At 49.7% G+C, this 18,053-nt stretch overlaps 2 protein-coding genes and 1 long non-coding RNA gene across 9 annotated transcripts; 1 reads left to right on the forward strand and 2 right to left on the reverse strand.

Moving 5' to 3' along the window:
• Positions 1 to 155: 155 nt before the first annotated feature.
• On the reverse strand, positions 156 to 9,944 carry ARHGEF25 (Rho guanine nucleotide exchange factor 25). Of its 5 annotated transcripts, XM_074226281.1 has the most exons (16): positions 7,805 to 8,433; positions 6,557 to 6,771; positions 6,314 to 6,409; positions 6,137 to 6,228; positions 5,859 to 5,925; positions 5,510 to 5,613; positions 5,244 to 5,313; positions 5,044 to 5,133; positions 4,874 to 4,966; positions 4,623 to 4,673; positions 4,120 to 4,197; positions 3,669 to 3,869; positions 3,268 to 3,448; positions 2,719 to 2,927; positions 2,053 to 2,140; positions 159 to 1,946 (listed from the first exon to the last, which is right to left on the reverse strand). In XM_074226281.1, the coding sequence occupies exons 1-16, from the start codon at positions 7,899 to 7,901 to the stop codon at positions 1,891 to 1,893; spliced, it is 1,788 nt and encodes a 595-aa protein (XP_074082382.1). In that variant the 5' UTR covers positions 7,902 to 8,433; the 3' UTR covers positions 159 to 1,890. The 5 variants fall into 5 exon arrangements, with proteins under 5 accessions (XP_074082385.1, XP_074082382.1, XP_074082383.1 ...); XM_074226282.1 differs by lacking the exon at positions 2,053 to 2,140 and having other exon boundaries at positions 163 to 1,946; positions 7,805 to 8,423; XM_074226283.1 differs by lacking the exons at positions 6,557 to 6,771; positions 7,805 to 8,433 and adding an exon at positions 9,736 to 9,944 and having other exon boundaries at positions 164 to 1,946.
• On the forward strand, positions 3,790 to 7,877 carry LOC141515042 (uncharacterized). Its single transcript, XR_012476207.1, has 3 exons — positions 3,790 to 4,239; positions 4,391 to 4,444; positions 7,468 to 7,877. It is a non-coding gene; the product is annotated as an uncharacterized LOC141515042 (long non-coding RNA).
• Positions 9,945 to 10,042: 98 nt separating the features above from the next.
• Positions 10,043 to 15,800, reverse strand: DTX3 (deltex E3 ubiquitin ligase 3). 3 transcript variants are annotated; one of them, XM_074226293.1, is made up of 6 exons: positions 15,547 to 15,800; positions 14,699 to 14,754; positions 14,183 to 14,256; positions 12,669 to 13,417; positions 11,514 to 11,731; positions 10,046 to 11,032 (listed from the first exon to the last, which is right to left on the reverse strand). In XM_074226293.1, the coding sequence occupies exons 3-6, from the start codon at positions 14,193 to 14,195 to the stop codon at positions 10,957 to 10,959; spliced, it is 1,056 nt and encodes a 351-aa protein (XP_074082394.1). In that variant the 5' UTR covers positions 14,196 to 14,256; positions 14,699 to 14,754; positions 15,547 to 15,800; the 3' UTR covers positions 10,046 to 10,956. The 3 variants fall into 3 exon arrangements, with proteins under 3 accessions (XP_074082393.1, XP_074082392.1, XP_074082394.1); XM_074226292.1 differs by having other exon boundaries at positions 10,043 to 11,731; positions 12,669 to 14,256; XM_074226291.1 differs by lacking the exon at positions 15,547 to 15,800 and having other exon boundaries at positions 10,043 to 11,731; positions 14,699 to 15,263.
• Positions 15,801 to 18,053: the final 2,253 nt, after the last annotated feature.

Below are 18,053 nucleotides of genomic sequence, written 5' to 3' on the forward strand. Positions count from 1 at the left end.
TCCGCCCACAAATTTAGAGACAAAGAGACAGAGAGTAGAGTTCAAAAGCCCTCTCTCTATCAGTGCTACATAGTTGAAGTGGTGGAGGAAGTTGGACACTTAGTTCAATATGCTGGGAACAGTTGCTGAAAGTATAGATAATATGACATGGATTTGTTTTTATGGACTCTGACTCACCAGTTTGGGTAGTATTTATTTTATTGAAATTTAAATGTGAATGTAAGGAAGATGCTGCCCCTCATATCATCTGATTCTGATTCTAATTTCTCCCTGTTTGTATTTTGCTTTGGGGAAATGGTGGAGGTGATGGTGGGGGCTAGTTGTTGTAGGGCACAAGAACAGCCCTGAAGATTACCCCCACCTTCCCCAGAGCTGAACTCTGGACTCTGACTCCCTTCTTTCTTGGTCCCTGATAAAACATTTTGGTCTTCCTGAACCCTAAAATCTAGGTTCATAATCTGATTTCTGCTCCACTCCATAACAGCCTCTGAAAGTCCAAATCTCAAAAACTTTTAAGAACCCCACTACCTACCCTCCGTGTCCCCCTCCAAGTCCCTGGTCTCAAAACCCTGGGGCTCGGGTGGAGCTAGGGCGGCCTCTCTTGGCATTAATTCCTCCTATTGTTTCCCTTACTTCTTATCGGGTTCTGCGTCCTGTCCACCCTCCTTAAGACCCCTCCTCCCATTGTCAGCAGGAGGGGGGGACAGAAGGTCCAGGCCCAAAGGGAGGCTCTGGCCCCTTGCCACTCTAACCCCACAGACCCTCCTACAAAGAGTTCCATTGTCTGGTGAGGAAGCACAGCCCCATGTGATGGAGCCCCCAGGGGACAGATGGACACAGTGGACACATAGATGAATATAGACCCAGGACCCGTCAGCTGGACAGTTCTGAATCTCTCTGTGTCCCTAGTCCTTGGGATATGGGATAGGGAGTAGAGGCTCCTTCTGACCTTCTCAGAACTTCTCTTTGGACCCCAGGACTGGAAGATGAAGCTCCAGGAATTACAGCACCAAAAATAACAACCCTGTCCTGGTTTCCTCCCTCCAACGGTGGGAGTTGAGGGATCACTTAATGAGGACTTCAGAGGAAGGGGAAGAGGGCTTTCCCCCAGAATTCTCCTATGATGGTGGTGGAAAAAAAAACTCAGTCCAAAAAAAGGTATATTTAGGATTTTGCCTCTTTAGCCTCTGGATGGTGGGTTGTTGGGTTTCGGTTTGTTCTTTTATTAAAAGGGAGGGAAAGGAAAAGGTGAGATGGGGAAGACCATATGGGAAATGTAGCAGGTAAAGAGGAGCAAAGGAGAAGGTCAAGGAATTATATAACAAGACTTTAGGATTATATCATTAGGATTCCTAATGACCATTTAGTTCCCATGTCTGGGGTGAGAAGTTCACATGAAAACCCATTGCTTCCAAACCCTTTTTCCCTTCCCCATCTCCAGATCCACCCCAAATGATTCTAGTGATTTCACTCCTGTACCTTTTCCTCACTCCCTCCATCCTTAATGATAGAGCAAAACCTTTATTTTTCAGGAAACAGACAAATCAAAATAAATCAATATAATCTATCCCTAGTCCCTTTATCTACCCACAAGTATTTCTTCCTTTCTTGGAGCTTGAGTGATACATTATATATGGAGGAAAGTGGAGAGAATCTATATCCCCCAGAGTAGAGAAACCATCTTTAAGTACTAGAAATCTTTCTAAAACTTCACATTATCTCCATCAGGTTCCACCCCACCACCCCCAGCCTAGCCCTTTCCATTCAGTTGAAGACTGGGGGAGGAATTAGTTCAAAAACAGTGCCCAGGAGAGGGGCTCTTCCATTACAAACCCAATGGCAACCTACCCACCCCAAAGAGGTGAGGAGGCCACTAGTCATAGCTCATCTTCATCCAGCTTGGCCAGTCGGGCCTGGCAGATAGCGTCTTCGCATGCAGGAGGGGCCTGAGCAGGATTAACAAATTCCGGGAGAGAAATGAGAATCAAAAGGTAAAAAATTCAGAAACTGACACTCAAAAGTTTATCAGAAATCTCTGACCCTTATCCTCACCTCCTGATTCTGAACTTCTCTGGCCCCACAGATGACTTCTGTTAGATACTCCAGAACAAGTAGCCCCATGAATATCAATCCCTAATCCCTACCAACCAGAAAATTAAGGGAGAGGGACTTAAAATTAAGTCAAATGCTCATTGACTTGATTTGGAGGGGAAAAGAATAGAAAGGGAAGGGCCAGGTGTGAAGAGAAAGATACTGGAAGTGAATGGGGGGGGGGGGGGGGGAGAAGGTATTTATATAAACAAAGAATAAATTACTTCTTATATAACAACAGACAGGAGCTATATAGCTATATAGCTCTTTATGGTTAAAAAATTCACCCCCATTGTTTCTTTTGTTGCTTACAACAGCCTTTTGAGGTTGGCAAGATTGGTCAGTCCAGTCATCTAAGGGGATACAAAGTCAAAACAGTCCCCACTCTTAAATAGATGAGTCTAAGTGTTATAACCCTAACACAACTGCCTAAGGTTAATAATCCTAAATTATTATTCTCATTTTACAAATTAAAAAAACTCAAAGCTAGGATTCTAGGTCCAGTTTGTTTCCCACTATGCTCTGCTGCCTCTTGTTTTGTTTCCCTTCCCAATTATTCCTCTCCTCACATCAACTTCTCAATTTTCCCCATATCCCATCACTAGGGATGACAATCCCTCCCCATACCTGTTCATTCTGAGGCAGGGGGTTTTCAGCCACCCCCACGGGGGGCAGCAACAGGGAAGGGAGGGAGCCATTGATGGGTGTATGTGTGCTGACTGGGGCTCGGTCCCCAAGCCGGGATCGTCCAGGGCTTCCCCCCATAGACCCTCCTATCCTTCCCAAGCTGTTAGTCTGGCTTTCCCGACGCTGGTATTCAATCGGTGACTGCAGTGCTGGGATAGGGAGAGGAACAAGGAAGATGGAATGGCAGTCATACTGGGCCCCTTCCCTGGGATCTCTGCTGTCCAAAATAAGAATTCACATTTATATAGTGCTTTAAGGTTTGCAAAACCCTATTCATCAGTGATACTGGCTCCTCTAGGAATTATGGAAGTTTCAAGTGGGAGTCTGAATTTTACAAAGTCAATTTGTCTTTGTAATTTGCATTAGAAGATCAGAAATTGGAAGTGCACAGAAGTCAGAAGTCAGTCATCAGGCTCAGTAGCTAGAGGTCAGAGGAATTCGTAGTTGGAGAACCTAAGGACAGCCAAGGTTGTTGTGGTGGACTCTTACCATTGAGGAAGTTCCTCTGACTTTCCAGAATCTGAGTTATATGCTGAGTCCAGGTCTCACTGATAGTTGGATCTGCAGCCTGTAGAATGTATCTCTGGACACCACCCTCTGGCCCTTTTGAAGTCAAGGTGAACCGGCAGGGATCCCCCTGAGTGTTCTTCTCTAGGCCCAGACAGCTCACCTGAAGTAGAGCATGCAGATAGAAAGGAAAACAACTCAAATGTTTCTAGACTTTCCCAGTCTCCCAGGTTTTGGTTTTTAAAACTGACCCTATCCTCCCCAAAACTCTACAATAAACCCAAGCTCCAGAGATCCTCTTTAAGAGTCCCTCCCACTCTTTACCAGTCCCCTCAAGTCATTCCACTGTCCCTCCCACCTCTAGGCCACGCAGCCCTCCTCACCTTGATGCTGTTCTTATAGACATAGGCAGGTTGTGCCCCACCCCTGACCCCTCCCCCTAGGGCTTCGCTGAAGATGATGATTTGTTCAAAGAGGAAAACTCGTCTCTCTCGACCCCGGGCAGGGAGAAGCCCCCCTGCTTCTGGTTCAGTGACCCAGAATGTGTCCTGACCCAGGAGCTTCCCCTGGGTAGTCAGCTTGCCCTAAAGTCAGAATGGAAAACAGTCATGATCATAATTAGAAGATTAGAAAATGGGCAATCTGGTCAGAATAGTGTAAGAAGGAGATTGGGAGTAGAATAGGAATTCCTGCAGGGACTGCCTGCTCTCCTTCCCACTCCCTCATACACCTCTTTTGGGGGTCAGGTTTAGGGATCACCCAAATGTAAAGGTTCCACATCAGAGGATCCAACTACATGCAAAGTTACTCTACATTTCCAATTCCCTCCAATACCTCAAAGCCTCGAAGTCGCCCCAGGCTCATCATGTCATCACAGCGTTTGGGTACAAAGCACATGACCTCTACTGCCCTCTGGGACAGGAAGAATTGGAGAGATATACTTAGAAGTGGAGGGTAAGACAAATTCTTTTTATCATTATTTTTAAGGAGGGTTATCATTATTATTATTGTTATTATTATTTTACAAGGCAAACAGGTTAAGTGGCTTGCCCAAGGCCATACATCTAAGTGATTATTAAGTGTCTGTGTTTGGATTTGAACTCAGGTACTCCTGACTCCAAGATTGGTGCTCTATCGACTTCGGCACCTAGCCGCCCGGGTAAGACAAATTCTTCCAGCTCCCTTCCTCTCTTGCTTCCTTCTTTAACTAATTTCCCTAAAATGTTTTCTTCCCAAACTGACCCTCAGATGAGTCCTCACCCAAAGGGGTGAGGAATTGGTCCACTGAGGTTTGGAAAGGAGAGAAGACTGGTTATAGTGAGAAGAGGTCTCCTTACCTCAAGCTCTTCAGTATTTTTCTTGGCTTTGCTATAATATTTGAGGAAATCCTGAGAAAGGTAGAAGAAATAAAAAAAAGTTCTGATGCTGGGAATCTGATTTCCAGATTTCCCAGACACCCTGTGACTAAGCCTGAAAGGAGGACAACCTGGGCAGCATGTGAGGAGCTCTAGAAGGAAAGCCTGGCAGGTAGTGTGAAGGGAGAGTAGGACTATAGGAGAAGTAGAGGGAGTGGGCAAAAGGCTCTGACCTTGAGGAGCAGTTGGTACTTCATGATTCGTTGTACAGGTTTGATGAGAAGGTCATTAAGCTGAAGACGGTGACCAAGCTGCTGACGGAGTTCCTGAGAAGGAAGAGAAATAAGGATTTAGTTGGGCTTTGATTTTGGATCCTGACCCACCAGGAACTCTGAACACTGACCTCAAAGTAGCTATCTCCAAATTCAGACATGACGTGCTCTGACTTGGGTTTGTTCTGGCAGTAAATAACATACATATGTAGCCTCCTCTCCTGAAGAAGTTTGGGGAAATCATGGATGAGAGCAGCCCTTTTACCTTAATATTTACAGAAGTTTAATCCATCCCCAAACTGAGGTCCTATAGATACCCTAATCATCTCACATGCTTAATGAAGAGCTGGGCCAACCAATCAGGATCTTGAAGACATTTCTGTAGTTCTTGAAGGAAGTAACTGGAGTTGTGGGCAAGGAAAGGGGAAGAAAAGTCAGAACAGGGTCTGCTTGATTCGCCCAATCTAAATTGTATCTAAATCTAAATCTAGTTTCCCCCTCCTTCATAAATTTTGTACCCCTTTTTATCACCTCCTCTTTCCTTTTCACCCTTCTGTTTTCCTCAATCCCCCACACCACTGATGCCAGCATTCTTACTCTCTGTGCCATTCGTAGATTTGCTGGATATTCCCAAACACAATCCTGTCCCGACCTCGTAAATTTTCAGGGATGCCCTGGGCTGTCATGGTTGCCATGTAGCCCTGGTAGGAGGGCAGAAAGGGAGGTATGAGTAAGACAAGAAAATGCTATTGGAAGGGATACCACTGGAGGGATTAGAAGTAGAAGTGGAAGAAGTGGAAGCAGGAAGAAACCTAATCCCAGGGAAAGGACCCATGCAACTTTGGGAAGCTAGTTTAGAGATTTCCAGCTGTAGACAGAAGGAATGGCAGCTGTGCAGGGGGTAGGATGGCAGGAGTGGGGCTAAGGGTGGGATAGAGGAAGCTACCTCCACAATCTGCCCCAAGTCCTCCACGTACATTTTCTCTGTTTCCACCAGTTCACTCAGGACATACCTGGGAAGGCAGGAGGACAGCACCCCTCCTTAGGATCAATGAACTCTCTTCATTCAGCAATCACTCCTTTCTGGGACTTAGTGACCCCCTCTTCCCTGAGAGTTCTATTGAGGGTGGGGGTAAGTCCAAGAAAATATCTATGGGAAGTTCTCTCTAAATGCTTGAAGAGGATCCATTTGGTCATCATTTGAAGCACAAAAATGGCACTCACATACTCCTGTCCAAAGCCCTCTTCCTTTTTTCTTCCTCACTTTCTGTAGTCTGAGAGCCAGTCTCCTCAAGGGGCTGGGAAGTTTCGCTTTCCTGGAAAAGTAGCAAAAGGAATTTCCCTCAGCAGAATGGCCAAGATGCTGCTTCAGCATCTACCTTGACACCCTTTTCCTGATACCTGGGTCCTCTCTCCAGGTCCCTCCAATAAAGTGGTCAGTAGGGTCAGTTCTGGTAGTTCTTCCCCTGAGGCTAGAGTTGACTCCCGAATCCATCTCTGGGGATCAGAGGTCAGACATGAGTGAGCTACACCCTTCCCTAACGGTGTTCCCCTTCCTAACAGGGGGGCCAAAAGCTCTTGCCCTCTGCTCAATATTTAATGTCGTCTCTCATTTGATGTTCCATCTGGCTCCTTCTTGCTCACCTGACATGATCCTGCCTGGTCACTGTCTGTCTCGGTTTCCACACTGAGGCAGTGTCTAGAGTGGTCCAACCACCGCCTCAAGCCACTGACAGGCCCTGGGGGTCCAGGGGAGCAGGGACCAGAGCTGAGTCCAGAGCTAGGGACAGAAGTGGGACCCAGGACAGAGGCAACAGAAGCAGAGACACTGCCTTCACTGCCAGCAATGGAATAGGACTCTGGGACAATGGAGGTGGAGATAATACATAGTTAGGACTTCTAGGAGAAACCACAGAGCATCTTTCTCACTATAGCCAGTTCTTTTCCCTAGTACCCCAAGACCCACTGTCTCCATTTTGAGTTAACTGGGGATAAACAAAATCTTTTTGGTCTTCACAAGGGGGAGGTAAGTATAGTGTCTTCCCCTCCCCCACCTCAAAGGACTGAAAGATCCAGGAGAGACTTTGTTCCCCACTCCTGGAACCCCTGGAATATGTGGGGTTCCCGCACATTTTCAGTTTGGCACAGTTTGTGGGTGTAAGGGGATGAACCATCCACTGGAACTAGGATCCGGGGGTGGCCATCTGCCCTCCCCTCCATGATGGGTACAGACCATTCCTTGGGAAGCAAGGGTGGGAACAGAGCTAGGAACCATCTGCTGCCCCTGGAATGGCTCCCCCATTGCTTCAATCACTATAAAATGAAATAATTTCTATACCCCCTCAAGCCCCCCCCCAAAAAAAAGCAGTTTGCTACAATATTCAGAGGAGGGCAAGGAAAGGAAGCTAAATATGGTGGGAGATCTATCACTAGTGAATCAGTTTACATGATCAGATATAAACTCGATTTTTCATTGCCTCCCCCCCCATCTGTCCCCAAACCTGAGTCACATTTGGGACAACAGGGCTTTGAGTTTGATTGAATGCTTTTTCCAGGGAGGAAGGAATAGTGAGAAGATGGGAACGGTACAAGGCCCTGGAAGAAACCTAAGCAGGGTGTTTCTCTCATATCCACTGCATCTCTGAGACATAGAAAAACTGACTCCGACACCACCTCCCATTTGCCCCTTTCCCCAGTTTTTTGAATTTGTAATAAAAATATTTATAGCTTGGGATCATCTTCCAATTACACTTTTCTGAGAGATGTACTGACAGCCTCTAGTAAGGGGGTTAGGGGAGAAAAGGATCCTGGCTCCCAGGTTCCCCTCCCACACACAGGAATCTTCCTCTCTTTCCAGGCTCCCACCCCCCAAATACTGAGTCCCACACTCACCGCGACCCCCCCGGGAGAAACAGCAGCCGCATTTTGCCAGCACTTTACGGATCACGTGGGGACAGGCACAACGACCCCCCCGGTGATCCTCCCGCATGGCTCCGGGGCCCCCCCAGACCCCCCACCCGGGCCGGCCATGCAGAGGGAATCACGGGGGGCGGGGCGGGAACGGCTCCAGGAGCACACCCCCCTCCCTCCCACCCAGGTCTGGGCTGGGAGAGGGGGGAGGGAAGGGATAGCGGCGGGGATGTCTAGGGGTGGATGGAAGTCTTATCTGAAAGAGGGATAGGGGGTCTGGGGAAGGGGCAGCACAAGGCTGGAATGCGGAGCCGGGTAAGGAGGGGACCCGGAGCCCTATCCGTCCCGGGGTCCGTGCGTCCAGTAGTCCAGTCCGGGTGGGGCCTGGGCCGGGATGCGGCTGCAGCTCCAGCTCTGTCTCTGGGGTCGCTTGGGGGAGGAGGCGGGGTGGGAGAGTAGGCTGGGTTCGTGAAAGATGGGGTGAGGGGAAGTCCCTGGGCCGGGGTTGGGGCGAAGATAGGTGGCGGGGGTGGCAGCGTTGGGGAGATACTGGCGCTGCGCCGGGTCTGGGCCGAGCGGCGAGCTGAATTGCAGGCCAAGCCTCTATGCAGCCGGCGGGAGGAGTCCGTCTGGCCCTAGCTCCGCCCTCTCCCGCTCCGTCCCCACCTCTAGTTAGTCGCCAATTCCCGCCCCCCGATTCCTCTCTCCCGCACTGACTCCCCCAAGTTGGAACTCTATGTCCCCAGCTTCTCCATCCATCCATCCCTCCCTCCCTCCCTCCCTCCCTCCCTCCCGGCACAGCCTCGCCTCCTGATCTTCTCTCTCGATTTCCCCCCTCCGTCCTCTCCGTCTTTAAAGGACCGAGTTAGGGGATTTTGGTGCCGGGGCCAGGGCCCTCTACTCTCCCCCACCCCACCCCCAGAACTCAGAGGAGAGTCCCGTAGATAGATACAGCTTCAAACTGTGTGTGGGTGGGATGCGGAGGGAGGGATGATGGGGTGGGGGTGGGGGGAAGTGGAGGCAGAGATGGGGATGGAAAGAGATGTCATCCTCTCCCCAGATCTCTGTCCCAGGAGTCTCAGACGTGCGTGCGTGCCTGCGTGTGTGTGTGTGTGTGTGTGTGTGTGTGTGTGTGTGTGTGTGTGTGTGTGTGTGTGTCCCGTTCAGGTGCCCGCCCCTCTGCCTCTAAATCTCCCCCTCCCTTCTTCCCTTCAATACCCAGGCCTCCAGCAGCGGCTAATCACCAATTAAGGAGAAGTTCTGGAGCCCTGGGCTGGCTGGGGACCAGGGGTGGGGCGTAGGGGCGGCTACTACTCCAGGCGAGGGGGCTCAGAGTCTGGAGAGGAGGACAGAGATCGGACAAGAAGACAGGAAAATGTGGGCTAGTCAGAGCAATTAAGTGAATCTCATGCAAATAAGATGCAGAACACTATGTAAATAAGCAAGGACCATTGCTTGACTCCACCGCTTGGCGCGGGGCGGGGGGTTGGGGGGCTCTCGAGGTCCTTTTATCCCCGCCTAAACCCAGCTTCTTAACCAAGCTCCCGAGTCGGAGCGGAGGCCGCAGCTTCTACCTCCCCCTCCCTTAACCCACTTCATACTTTTAGACTCAGTTTCCCTTCCCCCAGCCTCAAGAGGTTCCGGGGGGGGGGGCTGCAAGGATAGAGGATCGATGGGGAGCCCCACCGCGGCTACAATCAGCATTGACGCCCCCTTTCCCTGATTGTGACATGTCCCCGAGGAGCCATCAATAATACGCTGGCTAGGCTAGAGTGGTAGCAGAGTTGCTTTGGACCTTATTTCTACCGCGAGGCTTCCCAAGTTCCTGCCATTGTCAGCTGAGGGCGAGACGCGGGGTGCAGCATTAGGTCCCCTTTCCCCTATCCCAGACCACCGTGGTCCCTCTTCCTTACCCCCTCAGGATCAGGCAGAGCGCATGCGCGCAGCATGCCCCCCATAGCCCCCAGCATCCGGTCAGTGCGGCCCGAGGTGGGGCGGTCTGGGGGCTTCATGCTGGCTCTAGACCTTGTTCGTAGCTCAGGACGAAAGGGGCCACCGAGCCTAGGGGGGCTGAGGCTCTGTGTCCGTGAAGCTGCTGCCGCTTGAATCCTCCCCCGGTCCTCGAGCTCCGCCCCACTCCAACCCCAACTCAAACCCCAGTCGGACTGGGAGGATTGCCTGGTTCCCTATAATCCCACCCCCACCCAATGCAACTTAAAGTAAAAATACAGACCGAAGTACTCCACAAGGTTAGGATCAGTAAGTCAACCTTATTCCCTCAATTCTTCAAAAGTGTAGAGGGTGGGAAAAGAATCCGGGGGTTCCTGACTTCCTCCATCCCCCCCCAGACACACCCCGGTTCAGGGACCCTCCTCTCCATTGCCCATCCAGAGTTGTGTTGCATATTTTATTTTTATTAAATCAAAAGCTAGTCTGGTGGCAGTTCCAAACTGGGTTAGGGTAGAGGAAAGGGGTAGAAAGACAGACAGAAGACAGAGACAAAGAAGGGACAAGATGAGTATGTAGGGTTTTGATGAGTACAAAGAGCAGGCTCCATTTGGTGTGGGGGTGTAGTATCAGCCCCCAGTCCCTCCCTCTGTTAACACACGCACACAGAGTTCATTGCCAAGTACTGTGTGTGTGTGTGTGTGTGTGTGTGTGTGTGTGTGTGTGTGTGTGTATGGGGCTGGAAGGTAAAGAGAAACCCCCTCCAGCCCTTTTCCAAGGAGGCCTCTTAAGGAGCATATTTCAGAAAGATCCAAAGTGGATGGGATGGGGTAGGGGTCCATGGGGACGTGGGGCAGGATATGTACATGGGAGGGAAAGAGGGAAGAGAGAGGGAGCAGCATGGATAGAACCCTGCAGGTTAACCCCAAACAGATGATGAAATCTGGGGTGGGGAGGGGATGGGGGAGTCACATCACACTGAAGTACATGATGGAAGTGGGGGACAGAAGAGTCAGGAGGCCATACCCTCCTATCCAAAGCTCCCTACAAAACAGAAAAACCTCCTACGAATTGGAGATAAAATGGAGAGAAGTGACTAGAGACACCAGTTGACAGATTGGAGGAGGTAATGAATCCTACACAGGGGAGGGCGTCTGGGGAGAGGGGACAAAGGAAGGGAATCTCCTTTAATCATCCGTTATTCCCTTGGCTCTCAGTTCCTCTTGCACCCTGGTCAGGTAGGTGGGATCCGGGTACCCAAACCTAGAGACAAATTGAGAGGGAGGAAGAAGGTTAAATGTGCTGTTCCTTTAATCCCCATGCCCTCCCCTTCCTGTTGACCCTCTTGAAATACCAGTCCATGCCTCCTCCCCCTCCCTCTGGACAGGTTGTCTCATCTCCCAGGGAAGGATTGGTCCAATTCTGCTTAGTTTTGTAGACTAAGACGAGTACCCCGGGACTAGGCTCTGTGTGTGTGTGTGTGTATGTATGTGTGTGGAAGAGAAAAGGAGAAGCTTTAAAAAGGGAAGGGAGAATTGTACAATGCAGGGAAGAGTGGGAATCTGGGATTAGGGAAGAGAAATATATTGTGAAGCTAAAGGCCCCGATTAATAATAGCTTGGAGAGAGGGCCAAGGGGCAGGTATGGGAAGACTATATATTTGGGAAGTTTCCCAGGGCAAGCTTTGAGGGTCACACAATGACAGTGGGAGTCAGGAGGAGGGGGTATTGGAAGGGAGTCGCACAGCTGGGGTCCCCCAGTGCAGCTGGTCTTGTGGTGGATGTCGTTCCAAGTGATGACATTTGGTCTCCCCGTGGTCATGGAAGTGCCAATGGTGAAGGTGAGACGCTGGTCAAAAGCCTTTCGGAACAGAGTCAGCACCTTGTTGCCCTCGGGGCAGTCTGGGAGGTAGGCCACCCGTGTGGTGCCAGGATACCGAACGCCAGGGTTTGGGTGCTCGGCCTGGGAGGATGGGGGAGTGGTGGGGCAGTCAGTGGATGGATACCCTAGAGGCCTACGCTAATGACTAAGTCATCCTGATCATCCCTCTGTTGGTGTGCTCCCAGTACACATAGGGGAATGTGCTGAAAGATTTCTAGGGAAGCAGATAGCTTGGTCACCCATCAGAAGGTTGGCCCAAACAACAATTCTTATATTTGAAAAGTTTTTCCTATATCTAACTCTAACCACCCATATTTCAACTAGACACTTTTCCTTTTGATTGATTCTTAGTTGGATTAAGGAGTTAATCCTCCAGAGAGGTAAGGACTAAGCATGAGTCAACTCTCAGCCTTCTCTTCCTAATATCTTCAACCCTCTACCAAGGATTGACATTTCTATAACTCTTAACCAGACTGTTCACATTCTTATGAAAACCAAAACTTTAACAATGAGTTCCTGGGATGACTTCTTGACTCTCACCCATCACTCCTGTTCCTAACTGATAGTATCCCACTGTTTCCCTCTTTCAAATAAGTATGGCAAAGTAATTATCCCTCTCTGCTTGTAACCCTCCAAGATATAGGGATCCCTTTCTGAGGAGCCTTCACCTGACTCCAATTCCTTACCAATAATATACTTCTATAGCAATTCTGCACCAGTGAACACTTCTAGATTCATCATGTCAATTTCCTTACTCTGAATGTCTTTTCCTTATTCTTAATGGATTTTTATGTATGTTGGAGATGGGGGGAAGGAAGAGGGGGGAGTTGGCTTTGTAGGACATCCCCCCACCCTTGGACAATGATCAGAAAGTATGAAAATAGTAGAGTCAAACATAGTCAAAATCTGAACTCATTGACCAGTTCTTTTCCCTATTCTTATGTTGGAAGTAGGGAATCAAAGCAGTGAATTAACTTGGGAGAGGCCAAAAGGGAAGAAAAGAGTGTGATCTTCTTACCCCTTGGACACCAGGTGGGAAGACATACTGGATGACAATGGTTCCGTATTTCTCATAGCTAGGCAACAGGAGGCTGGCATCCTTGGAAACCAGCATTCGCCCATTCTGGGGTTGGTTGCCCACCAGCTGCCCATAGAAACGACCACACATGGGGCAAGCCTTCTTCACCTGCAGTGCCCGGGTAATGCAGCCTTCACAGAATGAGTGTCGGCACTTTTCCAGTGTCTTGGCATTCTGGATCTCCCCCAAGCAAATGGGACAAGTGCTCTCCTGCTCTTCCGCCTCCTCTCGTAGGCGGGGCGGAGGAGGTGGGGGCAGAGGAGGTGGAGGAGGTAGGGGGGCTCTGGCCCCTGGGGGCAGCAGTGGAGCAGCCCGGAGAGGAGGGGGCCCTGGGCGGTGCAGCTCTGGATGCTCCCCCCCACCCCCCAATGACAGGCAGCCCATCAACTCCCCCTGCCTTTGTGCCTTCTTCAGCTCCTTCTCTGCCTCCTTCAGCAGCCCCTTGAGAGCTTTTCTGGCAAGGTAAAGGCTATTGGGAGGGGCTGGGTGAGGGCCCTGGGGAGCAAGCTGGAGAACATAGATGTCCGAAGTCTCTCCATCGATGAGGATGGATATTCGGTGTTCATCCCGAAGCCGGGCCAGTCGCCCTGGTGTTTCCTTGCTCAGGAAGTCCCACACTGGCTTTGAGACTGTCACCTTGTTCTTACAGCTGCCCCCACAGGCCGCCATCCTGGACAGGACGAACGACACTGCCCCCGGATGAAGGGGCTTCAGGATAGGATCTACTTGCCAAATACCAGTGCCTTCACTCTCAATCCCCACTACCCATCTGAGCTCAGTATCAGTCCTATTCCGAAGCCCAACCCACCCCCACCTCTCACCAAAGAATCGTCCAGTCCTTTACTCATTTGACAGTCCAGCAACCCTTCCCCTCTACTGTTTTCTACCCAAAGAACTCCCAATAAAGACAAGGATAATTCCCCTAGATGAAAGATTATATTGGAATGTAGGGCAAATCGCTTCAAGTTAGAATGGTCTTCTCGTTTTAGTTCAATACCCACCCCCACCCCCAAAGTGTATCATCTCTTCCTAGTTTCCTCTCTCACAACTCACATCAGGGTCACACTCTTTAAGAATGGGAGGCTCAATTGATTTATTACCATTGAAACCAAACATCTGAATCTGGGACCCACTGAACTTTTTTCAGAGCTTTATACTGATTACTTCCCTCCCAGTCCAGAGTGAAGTCATGTGCCCTAGCAGGAAGGCTCCCAGTCTTGGCTTTCCTTTTCTCCTTCTGTGTCCCTACTAGAAATATCTGACCCAGTGGTGATGGTTAGTGAATCTCTTTGACCAGAGATGGGGAGAAAATGAGAAAAAACTTTCTGGATTCATCCTAACTCAGAGGCCCTATGCCTCTGAGCAGTCCTGAGAGAGGAAAGATTGGGATTTCTAGAGTCAAAAATTACTAAAATCTCTGAAAATAAGATCCCTGGAATTGTGAGGGATAGTACCTGGAGAGCCCATGGACGATGGTGGCAGGAGAAATCCCGGAAGTTCCACACTCAGCTGAACTCTGACACCAACACTGGGTGAGGGCAATAGGGTTATAATAGAAATTATTGCTTTACCTGCCTCTCCCCTTCTCCTGACTGCCTGCTACTAGCCAAATGCACAGGATATTTCCCTTCCTCTTCCCCAATCTTGGTATTCCATCCCCTTTCCAAAAGAGGCTTTGTGGAGATTGGATCTTTTCATCCCTAATAATAATAAGCCCTTGAGGGGCCTTTTCTTCTGTCTACATATTCTGTGAAAACTTCCCTACAGTTTACAGAAAAGAGGAAGGGGTAACTGATTAAGATGGAAAAGCCTCAAAAAATTGATCTGAGCCAGTTGAGCCCCCTGAACCCTGCCCCCTTGCCTTTGGTCCATAAAGGCAGAACTCTCTCAGACTTTCAGTCTCCCCACTATTCCCCATGATTCCCAAATAGTTTACCCTCATGGCCTGCAAATCCTCCCTAAGGTCTAACCTTAAATCACTCCTGCTTGCTGACTGTTGAAGATGTGGACAAAGTAGCAGCAGACTCTATAACAAAAAAATATCCAGAGTTCACTTTTCCTCATTGAAGACCAGGAATCTCACCGGCATGCATGGGGAATGTTCATACATGGGTCTAGTGCCTAGAAACTGGGGCATCCCCTCGGTAGTGCCCACATATTTACTTCTTCAGGTCTCCATCACTCATCCACTGAGGAAGGGAACCTCTGCTCTGAGCTCCGGGAGGGTTAGATTCTGGCTGGGTCCATGATCCTCTCTCTCTCTCGGGAGGGAAAGGCTGCCCTTGCCTGTGTCTTCATCCTATGTCTCCCCCCCCCCATCCGAAGGCTGTGTACCCTGGGGGCTCTTGGCCCAAACCCTGGGGGAGGGCAGCTCCAGGCTGGGACCCCTTTGACAATAGAGGGCAACTCGGGACCCTCGGTTAGCTAAGGAAGTTGTCGGAGGATGGGGGGAGGCGGGGGCCTGGTGGTGGGTGACCTACACCGGGGACCGGGGCGGGGCCAGTGGAGGTGTCTGGAGCGACCACTGCCCGTGCCCCTCACCCCACGCTAGGCCGGCACACACGCGGGTACACGCCGACACCCACACACGCCCGGGGCCCCCCTCCCCGGCCCCGCAGCAGGCAGGCCCCGTGGAGGCCCAGGAGCACCCTCCCCAGCATCCTCCTCCCCCGAACCCCGCGACACAAGGGAAAACGCCCGGCTGGGGAGCGGGCGCGGAGGGTGGGCAAGGGCCGGGGTCCCCGGGCTCCAGCGAGCCCGGTCCGGGGGGGCGCGAGCTCGCGCCGGGGGGTTCGGGGGGGGCGCCGGGCTCACCTACCTCCCGTCAGCGCCGCCATCGCCGATCACATGACTGAGGCTGTTGCTGGGATGACGGTCCGGACCTTAGCAACGGGGTGGGGGGAAGAGGAGGGAGAGGGATGAAGAAGAGGGGAGGGGTACCGGGGAGGGGGGGCCTGGAGGAGGGGAGGCGGGGCCGACCGCAGCGGCCCCCTCCCCCGAATCGGAGGCGACTGTCACCGCCTCTCGGGCCCCACCTCCAATCCCCAGTCCTTCCTGCACCTCCCCAGGCCTCCTTCGGTGAGGATGCTCCTGGGGGCGGGGGAGAGGGATGGAGGGAGGGAGAGAGACAGAGAGAGGGTAGGGCTGGGGGGGGGGGGGGAAGAGGAGCGGCAGCCACGGACCCGGCAGAGAGGAAGAAGCCCCCCACCCCCATTCACCTGTCCCTCTTCCCATCACCTTCGTCACCTTACTCCGCCCTCTACAATCATCTTTCTCTTCCCCAATCAAGTGCGCCGCTGCTCCACAGGGCTCGCCGGGACTGGGCAAGCTCGGCTTTTGTGGAGTCAGTCAGTCAGTGTGGCCGAACTGGTTCAACTTGCAAACAGGATGACCTGGGTTCAAATCCAAATCCCAACCGAGATTGTCCCAAGCTATGTGACTCAAGGGCAAGTCACTCTGGACCAGAAATGCCTCCCGAAGACACTTCCTAGGCGACCCTAATTAGACACTTTGACTAATCTGCTTCGGTTCTTCATTGGTAAAATGAGGGGATTGAACTAGATCTCAAAGTCACCTGCCGGTTCTGAAGCCTATGAGGTTGGGTGGAAGGAGCCACCTTTGCTGCCATTTGCTCTCTATTTTAGAGTATTCATTGCAGATGGAGCTACAGGCAGAAAAATGAAATGATGAAAGTATATTAAAAATATGCCGTTACTATCTGCATGACCTGGGAGGCTCATTTTTTTTATGGGTAAAGTGAATGGGTTGGACTAGATGACCAGTCCCTTTCAATTTTAAGTGTATGATCCTGAGGTTGATTGAGGGAACATGCTTATCAAGTAATCCTTTGAATAATTCACCTTTCAGCCCCATTTCTTTTTTTTTTTAAGTTTTTGCAAGGCAAATGGGCTTAAGTGGCTTGCCCAAGGCCACACAGCTAGGTAATTACCAAGTGTCTGAGATCGGATTTGAACCCAGGTACTCCTGACTCCTCAAGGCCGGTGCTTTATCCACTACGCCACCTAGCCACCCTCAGCCCCATTTCTATAACACTTGCAAGATTATATAGAGCTTTGCTCGTATCCATTATTCAAGGTAAATGGTAAATTGATTCCATTTTTTTTTACATTTGAAAAGTCTAAGGCTTAGAACTTTTCATTTCAGAGTTTTCAATTTTTATTTAAATATTTTTTAATTGTAAGAAATTTTTACTTTTTTTCAAGTTATGAGCTCTCCCCCCCCAATTGAGAAAGTAAAAAAAAAACCTGTTAAAACTATGGTCAACCAAGGGAAGCTAGGTGGTATAGTGGATAGAGCACCACCCTGGAGTCAGGAGTACCTTATTTCAAATTCGGCCTCAGACACTTAATAATTACCTAGCTGTGTGGCCTTGGGCAAGCTACTTAACCCCATTTGCCTTGCAAAAATCTAATATATATATATATATATATATATATATATATATATATATATATATATATATATATATATATATATAATCAACCAAAACAAATTCCCATACTAGACATATTCAAAAAATATTGTCTCAATTTGCACTCTTTTAAGTATCACCTCTGCAAGGAGGTGGGTAGCCTATTTTATCATGATCTTTTGTAATCCTGGTGGATCACTGTTTAGATCAGAATGCTAGGTCTTTCAAAGATCTGGATCATCTTTATGTTATTATATAAATTTTTCTCCTGGTTCTGCTCAAGGAAGAGATGTTTCATGATCATTCAGCTAGTAGACATATCTGAGATTTCAAGGCCAGGTCTCCAGATGCTGAGTTCAGCACTTTTCCCACTATACTGGACTCTTAAAATAGCCCTGTATTATTTTCAAATTGAGGTTCCCTCCAAAAATAATAACCCCCATCCATTTCCAGAAGTCAAAGTTAGAGTCCAATTTTACCTACAAATTCTTTTGACAAATATTTTTTAACAGAGAGGAAAAATGGGGAAACTCTGCGAAAGAGGATTCAAAGTCCATTTACTGCTCAACCCTTCCAAAACTTCCAGATCACCCGGATTTAACCCTAATCTGCTGCTTTCCAGATGAAAAACTTGTACCCTTTTGTTCACCCTAGGGCCTCATCTGTAATTTTTTTTTAACTTTTTCCCCCAGTGGCCAAAGAGGAATTTAATAAGGATGATTTTGGAAATCCCTGGGGTTTGTTGGGGAGCACTGTCAATCCACTCTTTCCACCCCAGGGACTGGATGACTGATCTTTCTCCAGCATGTTTCCCAGGACCCAGCCCTGTCCCTTCCCCTCACCCACTCTTTCCCTTGTAGCCAGTTTTCTTCCCAAGAAGTTTAAGGAAGGAA

This window comes from Macrotis lagotis, chromosome 2, assembly GCF_037893015.1.
Source record: "Macrotis lagotis isolate mMagLag1 chromosome 2, bilby.v1.9.chrom.fasta, whole genome shotgun sequence".
In the NCBI taxonomy this organism is placed as follows: domain Eukaryota; kingdom Metazoa; phylum Chordata; class Mammalia; order Peramelemorphia; family Peramelidae; genus Macrotis; species Macrotis lagotis.

Coding starts and splice junctions, on each gene's coding strand:
- ARHGEF25 (XM_074226281.1), bottom strand. CDS start 7,901: ATGCGGGAGGATCACCGGGGGGGTCGTTGTGCCTGTCCCCACGTGATC. Junction 6,772..7,804: donor TTTCTCCCGGGGGGGTCGCG/GTGAGTGTGGGA, acceptor CCATTGTCCCAG/AGTCCTATTCCATTGCTGGC. Junction 6,229..6,313: donor GACCTGGAGAGAGGACCCAG/GTATCAGGAAAA, acceptor CTACTTTTCCAG/GAAAGCGAAACTTCCCAGCC.
- DTX3 (XM_074226291.1), bottom strand. Junction 11,732..12,668: donor TCCCACCTGGTGTCCAAGGG/GTAAGAAGATCA, acceptor CCATCCTCCCAG/GCCGAGCACCCAAACCCTGG.